Here is a 12,007-nt window from a genome sequence, read left to right as displayed (position 1 = left end):
GCTACAAATTCAGCTCACACAAATCTGCACTTTAGATCATACTGTACTTTAATGTTTTATTCTTTGTTTATTAAAGAATAATGCAACCATAAAAAAACATCTTTCAGTCAGTTTGTTCTAAACCTTTACAAACAATGCAAACTTCATTATTTAACAAATATCAGAAGGTACTGTGATGAGTTATCGGGGTGATCCCGTCATCTGTATCTATTATTAAACCGATATCGAAGCTTATTTCTCAATATCGAATCGATTTTGAATCAAATCGTGACCCAAAGAATTGAAATCAAGTTGAACTGTGAGGTTGTGGACGTCACATTATAGTTTCAATAATGAGAGAGGTGGAAGTGATCGGGGGCCCTGGGCAAACATTAACTGGGGGCCACTCCAAACAGCGTCCGTTATTATTTTCACAGCAATAACGCATGCAACACTTACCAAGTCAGTGACAGTGAGTGCTGTCAGAAGAGCCCCATTAGAGAGGTTTCCTCCTTTGCACATTTTAAGGCAATGCTGTGGTTTAAAGTTGGTACTGGCCTGGGGCCCCAAGCAGTTGCCTGCCTTGCCTGTTGACAAGCAGCTCCTCTGGAAGTGAGGTTTCACATAAATCATAAATGGACATGGACTAGTATAGTACTTTTTTTTTAATTCTTTTTTTTTACCAGTTTTCTGACCATTAATCAATCATTATTTGTATTGCACCAATTCATAACAAGAGTTATCTCGAGGTGCTTTACAAAGTGGGGATAATATGCAGTAAGGATTTATCCTTTCTCTTTCTCACTGATGTTGAAGCGGAGAGGAACTTCTTACCCTCTGAGCTGCCTCTTAATCAACCATCAAACAGTAACCACCCTGAAATAATCTGATCAAACTGAAAATCAACTTCTTTTTCTTGTTTTGTTTTGTTTGTTCATGTTTTTAAAGGCAGAAATCAATATCCACCAGTCTGCTTAGGACGAGTGATTCTATTTTTGAACAGAGATCCATTGATCACACTGTTTTTAAGATCGAGCAGTTGTCTTGAACTAGTTTGAACAGTTTTTCCCTTGCCACTCTAACTTTGCTGGATTAATGTTGTAGATAAAATGACGAAGATAAAGGTCTTGTACCTGCTCCTGCATAAAGTGCTATACAAATTAAATATCAATCAAATCTTAAGAAAAGATCTGCTAAGAATCAGAAGGAACTGGGCCGGACTCAAAAACCGGAAAAAATGTAGAATGTTAATCTGTTCATGAGAGTATTAAACAGTGTCAAACATTTCCAAAAAACCCCCGATTAGCCTACCTTATGAAACACTGCATTGTGTTGGGCTTGTTTTACAGGTCTTCATACATACTCCAGATTCAGTTTCCACAAAGTTTGAAGTTGCAAGCATTTGCGGAGCAGTGTTTATCTGCTTATGCTTTCGAGGTACGTAGCAGAGAGCAAACTCTCAAGCTGAATGTTAACGCTAGTGTGAAAGTCTTTAACATGCAGCGTTTCGAAGCAGACTGCACATTAACAATCTCCTCAGACATCTTTGGTTTTGTCACACATGCTCCATGTAATGAAGCCACTGCTGTTTTAGGTCATAGTACACTATCAAACTATACCGTAACCTATGTCACAGAGGTGTGGTTTCCTCATGCCTGTCTTTCAGCAGCATCTCTCCAACACTCATGAATAGATTTCATCAAGCATGATTTTCCTCAGCAGACAGCCTCAATGCCAAGAGCAGTTGATTAGATTTCAGTGCTGATCTGGATCTTGGGTTTTCCGCTGTCAGATGATAATCATTTTTTTAAGCCATAACTAAAATAAATACTCGAATTGAAATCCTTGGGGTGTGTTTGAACAGTCGAGGAAATCAATATGAATCAAGAAACAAGTCTGGCATCTCTGAGGGAGACAACAGGCGCAACAACAGTACAGCTTCAACAGTCTGCTTCTGCTATGATCATTCAGCACCAAGGAGATCAGTAGGGGGGTTGAACAGTGGACTTTAAACACAACTATTTAATGCACCTCTTGCATCATGTGGATGAAAGTGTGTTGCGAAGCTGTGTTCTTACTCACAGAAATGTAAACTCGCTTTCATATGCTAACGGCGGGGATTTCTTTTTTCCAAACCGCTCTAGTCTCTTCAGTCTCATAGAAAACAAAGAAAAGGAAAATCTTTGCTCACCGTTATTGATTTACCTTCCCCAGAGCTGCCACAGTGTGGTGCCCGCTCTGAGACGGCGCAGCTGCTTTCCCAGCTAGTGGTTGCCATAGCAACCGGTAGCCACGTAGTCATGTCGGCCATCAAGGGCAGGGTGTGTGGCAGTAGGAAGGGGAGGGGTGTGGAGACAGGAGAAGCAGACTATTAATAGAGCTTATCAGGAGCAAACTGCAGAAAGCAGAGGTCTCATGTCACCTCGTCAGATACATTCAGGAAAAACCCTCCATGTTTGTTTCCCTTTTGTATGTGAGTGACAGAGTGCATGTGTTGTGTACCTTTTATATTTATTTCAATGTCTGTGAAATAACCTAAAATACGCCAGAACATTCCTTTGTGCTCCCAAGTGGCGTGGTTCATTTAGGTACAGGCCAAGCAACTCCTTTCACATTAACTTTAGTAAACGACTGAAAATCAGTATTGATATTTTGCACGCCCCTCTCTTCTCTTTTTCTGTTTGGTGCGAAATAAAGAATAAGTTGGCATTCTTAAACACTGAACAACTTATTGCAGATCGAAAACTAGATGAAAACATCTAAAAACAATGGTAAAAAATACAATGTTTGATGTTAAAATGTGGATATCACTAAAGAAAAGTAAAGTGAATTAAGTCTTAAAGGATGCTGTCGTGTCTTTCTTTTCTTTCACTGTGACTACAGAGAGACACTGTGGAGGCTTATCCAGGGTGTTGCCTAAAGGGACAAATTGACGTGATTAATTGTGATAAAAAAAGTATACAGAGTAAGCATTTGTTGCCCTAAGTACAACTTCACTGAAATGCTAGCTTTAGTTTAACAAACAACAATTAAAGGCAGGGTAGGTAATTTTGTCCAGATACACTTTAACATTTTGTTTAAAATTGTCTTCAAGTCCTGACAGAAAGTAATAATTCATGTGCTCTGAAAAGAAAAATAAATCTTCTCTCGCTGTTGTAAACGCGTAAAAACTTCAACCAATGTCTGCACTCGGTAAAAGTTTTTTGAACCAATCACACCTCCCTGTCTCGTTCTCTACCCCATGCATGCACAGGCCCACACTCAAAGCATGAGCTGAAATCCACTTCTGGACCAATGGCGCTTGTGCGTGGAAGTGAGGGGGCGTGGCTTTTGAGAGAACACAGAGGGGAAGGGGAGGGTGAAGACGGAGAGGACGCTACTTTAAAAATCATGCTAGTTTTTAAAAATTACCTACCCTGTCTTTGAACTGTAATGGCATCCACGTTATAAAATAAGTGACTGCTTTCTTGATGAAATAATAGTAATGGTGAATTATGTTTTCATTAAAGACTAATTTTATTTCTTTTGTTCATGATGAGGAAAAGGAAATTCCACTGTACAAGTAGTAATCCATAGTGCCACATGTTGAGCTGCTAAATAACAGACCTTTCCTTCTCTTTTCTCTGTCCTGTAGGTATTGCCTCCATGACAGTGCCAGTGTACATCGCTGAGGCCTCTCCTCCACACCTCAGGGGTCGGCTGGTGACAGTTAACACCCTTTTCATCACTGGTGGACAGTTCACTGCCAGCCTCATTGACGGCGCCTTCAGCTACATGCAGCGCGACGGATGGAGGTCAGACGCAGAGACAAAGACTATTCACATGCAAAGTTATCTCTTATGATCGTCCTTGAACATGTAGTAATATATTGCCGGTAATGTTTACACTTCAGCTACTTTTCAAAGGCTGCTTCTCAGTTGCTGATAGATGGTCTTATAGCCAGTTGTGATATAAGCCTGTTACTTGGGTTCTTATCACATTAAATGCCAGGAAAAAGTCAGGTTGGCTCAGATCCTCATTCCAAATGTCAACACATTCATGGGTCAACTCCTAAGATTTGCAGATCTGTACATATTAGATATATGCACAGCCTGCCTGTCTCTCTTCTTTCTTCTATCTGTTCCTTTCGTAACTCTTTCCTGCTTCTATTTGCACCCTGTCTTGCTGTCACACCGAATTCAGGTTTACAAAGTCTAGGATGCTTGAATGTCGAGCTGTAAGGACTTGTCGATTAGAATCTTCATATTTGCAAGGATTTGCTTCTACTGCGATTTTAACCGTGATAGCTGAGATTGTTTAAAAGCCCTTAGATGGATGTGATTCATACACAATGACGGCTTTTTCTGACACTCTGATATTGTCTGATTGACATCTTTCTCTGTGCCTCACATGTCTGTGCGTTCACTTCACTCTCTGAAGAATAATATGGCAATCTGCTTTTTCTTCACAACAAAAACCTCCCGTGCTTTCCAACATTGTATCACAAGTGAATATTTTATCTTTTTCATTCCTTTCTCTTGTGCACATTTTTAGTCTTTGCTTTCATACCATAAGACATTTATCTTTTAGTAGTTATTTTGTGTTTTTTCCCCATAAAATTGTTCAATGATTTTCGTCTGAAAGAGTTGACACAAAGAGGAAAGTTCCTCTATTAGCTTTATTAAAATCAGGGCTTTATAATGCGTGTCTGCAGTCAGAAATGAAAGTTAAATATGCATTAGTCAATTAATTATGCACTTTAAATGTTGTGCATTATTCCTAGTGTTGCTCTGGATGTTTACTCATTAATTACTTCTCCTTTTCAGGGTTAAGAGCGGAATGAAGGGACAACCTTTTTGCTGCCTATATTTTGCGAAATAGTCCGATCAGATTTTCAGATTGCCACTCCTTGTGACCCCCTCCCTGTGTTTTCAGGTACATGTTGGGTCTGTCTGTGTTTCCTGCCGTGCTCCAGTTCATCGGATTCTTGTTCCTGCCAGAGAGCCCTCGCTGGTTAATCCAGTGTGGTCTGACCCAGAAGGCCCGTCGTGTCCTCAGTCAGATCCGAGGCAACCAGAACATTGATGAGGAGTACGACAGCATCAAGAACAGCATCGATGAGGAGGAGAGCGGAGGAGGTAAAGCTGGGAAAAAGAACCCCATAGGCATTTGTATTTCTTTGTGTTTGAAGCTCCAACATTCTTTGTTCATCGTTTCCCTTTTTGCAGTGGATGGCTGATGTTTGTTTAATTTAATTGTGTACAAGTTAACCCTTTATAGGGCACTCATTGAAATACTTTGAAATTAAAACATTCAACCTCATAGTGTTATTCAGGGTTATAACAGAACTTTATTTCTGTTATAACATTTTTGAAAAATTGTAATTGTAATAAACATTGACAAAGTTACCATATTTGGTTCAAATGCCAAAATGGCAGGATCAGTGACGTAGGGTGATCTCTTCTGATTGGCTGAGTGAGGATCACATGCCTCTTGACCTTACTGAGGTGCAGGTGAAGGCTGGCCATATGTAATGTTTGTGGAAATTACCAAGACTAGTCACTTGCCCTATAAAGGGTTAAGCAAAGATTAGATACAGATGGTTTGGAAAGCGTAAAGCTTCCTTGCAGAACGCACGGCATACATCGATTAAAAAGCTGCTCTACAGCTCAAATTACGTTCAGCTGCCTTGTATGTACAGTAGATTTATACAAGGCAAAAGTGAGTGCACACTGGGCTTGACGTTCCAATTTAAGACCCTGTAAACTAGCAATGAGATCTACATTCCTGTTGACAATTTCACAGTTTCTGCCTGTTTGATGTTTTATGTCAGCAGTGTGGCAAGAAACCTTACACATAAACGACAAGAACAGGGATGATGAAGACTGCAAGCTAGAATGCTTAATGTTAAATGTGCTTTGGGGGAGTATCAAGGTATTACACCGACATATAAACACATTGTAGGGGTCAGATTTTTATTTTTTTTTAAGATTTTTTTGGGGTGTTTTATAGTCTTTATTGTAGTGGAGGACAGTGGATAGAGTAGGAAGGTGGGAGAGAGAGCGGGGAGAGACATGCGGGAAAGTCTGCGACAGGCCGGACGCAAAGCCGGGACGCAAAGCCGGGCCGCCCGCTCAAGGACTGAGCCTCAATACATGGGGACTGGCGCAGTGCTACTAGGTCATTATGTGTCAAAAGCCTTTTTTCAATTTTTTTGAGGTAACATGTAGTCAAAACTAACGTCAAATGTTTCTTTTTGTATTTGGGGGGGGGCAGTGATCGGTTGGGGATTGGCATGAGCAGAACATGTTGCTGTGTGTGACTTTTCCTGAAGACCCTGCACTGCGTAAAGCCACTTTTAACAGTTGGAGACACAAACATTGCTTTTTTTGAGTAACGAAACCCAACACTGGTCCTTGGGTTAACCCCTGAATTCTAGGTCAATCAATTTTTTTCTTTGGACCAGATCATGATATGTCCTTCATGGCAGTGTCAGACCCTCGAAAGGAGATTAGACATTTTTTTTTTGAAAAGAACTGACTAATTCTATGGCTCAAATTATTTACACTTCACAGCTATCAGAGTCACAACCTGAGCCATGTAGGCAGCAGCCTGTTTTCCAGTCACTTTGATGTCCTCGTCAGTGAGGCTGATAAGACACTTCGTGCTTCCCACCTGCTGTGTGATGAAGTCCCTCTCATTGAAGCAACAATAAGTCATTCAGAAGCCCTGTCGCTTTCCCTCTTAGTCCCTGGGGCGACGATGGTGATATGCCAATCAACCCCTGTGAAAAATAATAAGGCTTGACAACTTTTCTTCACTGTTGACATGGTTTGCTTTTCTGTGGTCGGAGCTTTTTCGTGCGTCTTTTTATCTACCATGGCCTTCGGTGTTCATGATGTCTTTACAGGTCTTCTGATGATTCAGAAAAGAACAACAGCTGCTGCCAGAAACATGAACAACATCATTTCCTGTCAGGCTTTGCTGAATGCAGTCTCACGCGGTGAAAGTTTGAGAACAAGTTGTTGTCAAGGCTTTCATGACCTGGTCGTCACAAAGTATTCCTCTTGAGTGATTTATTTATGACCGCCCACTGCTTTACACACATGTTTCCTGTGATCATCTTTCAACAAGATGAGTCAGCAGTTGATATAAATTACTTCCCTTTTCATGGTCAATTGTTGTGTTTTTCTGACCTTGAGTACATGGATGTTGTTTGTGAGGCTTTATTGAAAGCATTGCTAATATTCAATCTCAATCTTTATTTGTATAGCGTCAATGCATAACAGATGTTATCTCGAGACACTTTACAAAAAGCATAATGTCACAATTTGCTACTTTAAATTCAAACCTGGAAGGATTTTTGTGTTTCTTTGATTTCTTTTAGTGGGTTGAGTTAGTTGGGGGTTGGGGTAAGTCAGTTTAAGAATTAGCTAATTAGCTTAGCATCTAAAGTTGTTGTCTTTACCTGCAATATTTCAATAGCCAGATGTGTAGTTTTTTTAGTGTAGTTATAGGTAATAGTAAGTAATGCCCTGTTCATTATAGCCAAACCTCTCAACAAATCCATGCTGAAAACATCAAAAAGTCAAGTCAACCAAATAACAAGCTTACATTAAATCTGATTTATCAGCTAGCTAAGGTTGATCAATTGATTGCCACAATTGTGAGTGCTGGAAAAATATTGTTGCTGTGTATATTATTGGAATAACCATAAAACTGGAAGGCTTTAACTGAACATGCTTCCTGGGGTGTAAATATTGCCGCCATGTTGTTTGTTACGCAGAGCACAAACACGGAGTGAGGCGCCGGATGAAAAGTGGTTGGAATACGACACTTAAATATACATGCGTATGTTTTTGGTGTAACACGAAGCAAACCAATCAGAGAGTCAGCTCTCATTCCTTAAGAGCCAGATGCAGGCTGATGCATTGTTTTTTACATGGCAGGTTGCCGTCTTTATCTGATATTGACTGAAACTCCTGCAGGACCGTTTAACTTCTCTCTTGTCATTGTGACCCTGAATACACAGCACACATGATCAACAAGTGTGTTGATGTCAGATTATCTCTGCTGGAGTCCTTGGCTGTTTATTCTCCAATGTGTGAGTAAGGAGTCACGTACATTGGCCAGTCTGTATTATTATCTGTTGACTCGATTCACGGTCTGTTATTTCTAAGACTCATCCAGCTCTCAGTTGCATGAGATTGCTCTTCTCTTTATGTTTTTTTTTGGGTGCACATTTAACAAACTACACAAATTCAGAGAAGTGTGCATGGAGAATATGCTGCTCTACTAACTTGTAGAGGTCACATGGGCAGTTGTTTTCTGTCTCCCAGTTAAAAAATGACGCATGGTGTAAAAATAAAACAAGACAACTGTGCTGTGCAGGATAAGCCACTAAGCCTGGAAGTGCCTTTCAGAGATTTGTTTCATATTTTTTGCTAGTGTTAGGGTTAACTATTATGTTAATTGATAAAGAGAGTCACAAACTAAAGCTGGATTTAAACAGCTGCAGTTCACTTCTCAAGGTTCCATCTGTTTCTTGACAATCTTTTCTTCATACAAGTCTCTTATCATTTTGCATATTGCTTCTCAGCTTTTCATTGCAATCACCCTTGCTACATTAAGATTCTCTTCGAAGAGTTAAAAATATAGAATCATTTTCTTGTTCAGTCAATTTAAACATTAGATGCAGTTTCCCGATTTCTCATTAAACCTTTCAATTGAAAGTGTTGGTTAGTTCTGACTTCTGTGCCAGCACATGAACATCAGAGGAACACTATCTTCCTTTTTTTTCAGGTTTCTTTGTTGCGTAACATTTTCCAAAGAGCTGTAGTTTATCTCAGCCCGTCTGCAATGAGCAGCGTCTGAAAGGAGAGAGACGCTTTCTGCAAGTAATCAACCTTGACAACAGAGAGCTCCATGTGTCTTGAAGGAGTGGCATGCCCTGTGGCCCTGTGGCCTGCAGCGAAGCGGAGCCTCAGTCACACACAAAAACACACGCACAAAAACACACACAGACATTATCACAAGCTGATGTATTAAAACACTAGAGGTTGTCCCCAACTAAGGATTTTCATAGTTAACTCTTGACTGCTCATATTTTGCATGCAGTAGGTTGAATGTCGAATGTTTTTTTTTTTTGTTTTTTTTTCTCGGTCTCTGTCTTTTAAACTTATAATAATTGATTCTATGGTAGGAGTTGATCCAGCCTTTTCTCACTCATTAAGTCTACAGTATGCTGACCTGACTGTGGGGTTAATGGGTAAGTGTGACCTGCAGTTTAAAAGCGCTTTAAATCGTAAGACTAGAAAAGCGCTATTCAATCCATTCAACACCATCAGCAGGTGTAAGACTGTGAGACTGAGAGGCTTTTTGAACGAATCAGTGAATATTCAACTATTTGGGCTCAACTCAAAAAAACATACGTGGCAAAATGTCTTTCATGTGTGGGTCCAGCTGTTTCATTTTCATGTCAATGTCTCTCCTGTCCTCACTGTAAGTCCTCTTTGCAGTCATCATCAGTTAATGTAAAGCAGTGGAGACACAGCAAGTAGGCACCACACACTGCCTGCTTATCTTTTAGCAGTAGCTAGCACTAAACACTTACTTTCAATATTAAATGGGAAAGCTGTACAGATGTCTTTTGAATGTGATCTCATTAAGCAAGTTACATTGGTTCATCTGTTATTCCAATAAGTATGGCAGAGAATCAAACGTTAGTTTTCTGCACAGTTTTTGCTTCAATGGGTTTGTTTCAGCAGATTTAACTAATCTACGTGTCACAATCTTTTGTAGACTACACGACTAGCGACTAGTCTACGACTGTAGACTAGCAGCTCTCTTTGAAGTCTGTGAGTAACATGAAAACTGGAATACTTCTTTAAGGTCATCAATCTATAAAGATTAAACTAAGAAATAAACATCCATGCCAATTCTTCTTTTATGAGCTCAGTTGAAATCAGTGGCCATGTACACACTTTGTATGCTGTCTTTTTGAGAAAACAGGACAGAGGTCTTGTATAAAAAAATACACAACACATTAAGAATTAAACAGGTAATTAAAGCATATAAAGTCTATACAATATGTTTAACCAGAAGAGCTATTTCCATTTTTCTTTTTTTCTTTTTTACACGAAAACCTATAATAATCCTGTTCAGGCTTCCATGAATATCCTTATAACGTTATTAAAAAGGACTTCATCATCTTGACAGTGCACCACGATTACTGCATAACATTATTTGATTATTATTTGAAATTAAACATTATTCTTAACAGCAGAGAAGGTGTTTATATATTCAATAATACTGCACACAGTGGACAGAAATCACACGTCAAAATCCCTGTTGCAGTGAATATAGTCATTGTGTCTCCACTTCCATGGTTAGATTATGAACACCAGCAAAAGTCCCAGCTTGTACTTCATTTGCTTGATTCAATCCAGCCATGTGTGAGAGGATGTTTATCCATAGCTAGATTTTGTTTTGTTTTGTTTGTTTGTTACGGGGCTAGGGAAAAGTTTTCCTTTTTTGAGAATATACTGGTATTCATGGATGCTCCGAGAGCTACAAGAAGTTGTGAGAGGAGGGGTGACGACTTCAAGTAGTTTTGTGAGGGCGGTTGGAAATCGCAGCCCAACGGCCTCCTTTTGTGCTCAGTGTCTCTATGAATATTGTGAATTCAGCATCCTCCGTTGACATGCAGAGGTGATCACACAGAGTCTGTGTAGAGACTAGCCAAAGTCTTCCCACTATGGAGAAAAGTTGCAGCTCCCCTCATTATTCCACATCCTCCGTCTCTGTCAGCTGTCTGTCAAAGATAGCGTTCCTGATGGGTCAACACTTTTGTCCCAGGAGCTTTGCCCATAATGTCTCAGCTCTTATATTGGATTCATCATCATCATTTTAAGAATAACAATGTGTAATGTCTCTTATCTAATATAGAATAAATCCCCTTTAATTCTACAATTAACTGTAGACTTCAACTCAGAGACTGACAATGCTGGGCTTTTTTCTTTTGTGAAGATTTATTTGAAATAATTAGAAGATCTGAAATCTGAAATCAATTATAAATAATATATACTGTATGTAGTTTCAAGCACAGCTCTGGATATTTGAATAATTTTAATTTATTTGCCATAAGAACATATAAGGTAATAAGGTTCCACAAGCTCATTTTGATTGTCCAGGCTCAATATTCAGTGACTGGCAAATGCAACCGGACTGCAGTGGCCGAAAGACTTCCATTTGGAAATGCGTGCAACAAATTCTGAATCAAAAAGCAAATTCTGAATAGTCCAAAAAGAATGCAGCGACTGAAACACGCTGCAAAGGAAGGAAACGTGCTGTAAAAATCTGAAACAACTGCATTCATGTCAAAAGCGCAGCAAAAACAAAAAAAAAGCAAAGTCAATACATACACATGCCTGTCTTCAGTGCATCTTCCCCAGGCCCTTAGGGACGCTCAGTGTATTATTGAAGGAAGCGTGTGTGACACAATGCAGCAACTTTATTGTTTAGATGGGAACGTAACATTGCTTGACGACAGAGAGTAACATTTAAATGACAAAAACAAGGAGATTTAAGGCGAGTCCGGCCTTGTCAGTCAAACATATCTAACACACATTAATTGAAAAGATTCATTTAAAGAGTCTTATACTAAAACCATTTTATTTCCCTCATAGCATGTGTTCTTGTGTTTCATCTCAAACAAATTAATATTTGCTATTCTATAATTGCTGGCCTGGCATTCACAACTCATGCTGAATTACACTGTGTTACAGTGTTTAAAGGCAGGGTTGGTCATTTTGGAAACCAACATGATTTTGAAAGTAGCCTTCTCTCCGTGCTCCATCTTTACTCCCTAACGGCATAATGATTTATATACAGTATAGCCACAAGTAAAAAGGTAAATGTTAACTGTCTATCTGTGTTGTCTGTATAAAAAAGAAATCGGGTCAGATTCTGCCCAAGCTCCAGCCTGTGTCATTTTATTTGCGTTCTCAACGTCCTCCTCAGTCCGCTCCGCTTACAGAAATCTACAGTA

The 12,007-nt window shown here is 39.5% G+C and overlaps 1 protein-coding gene across 1 annotated transcript in view; it reads left to right on the top strand.

The window, feature by feature from the left end:
- Positions 1-12,007, top strand: part of slc2a13a (solute carrier family 2 member 13a) — a gene marked incomplete at its 5' end in the record, with an annotated part of 73,523 nt that overhangs the window by 12,614 nt on the left and 48,902 nt on the right. Inside the window, 2 exons of the mRNA XM_079334838.1 lie at positions 3,614-3,773; positions 4,894-5,096. Coding sequence (XP_079190964.1) covers positions 3,614-3,773; positions 4,894-5,096 — 363 coding nt within the window. The remainder of the gene's footprint in view (positions 1-3,613; positions 3,774-4,893; positions 5,097-12,007) is intronic.

Source organism: Symphodus melops (assembly GCF_947650265.1).
Source record: "Symphodus melops genome assembly, chromosome: 22".
NCBI lineage: Eukaryota > Metazoa > Chordata > Actinopteri > Labriformes > Labridae > Symphodus > Symphodus melops.
This window is presented reverse-complemented; position numbering and strand designations above follow the sequence as displayed.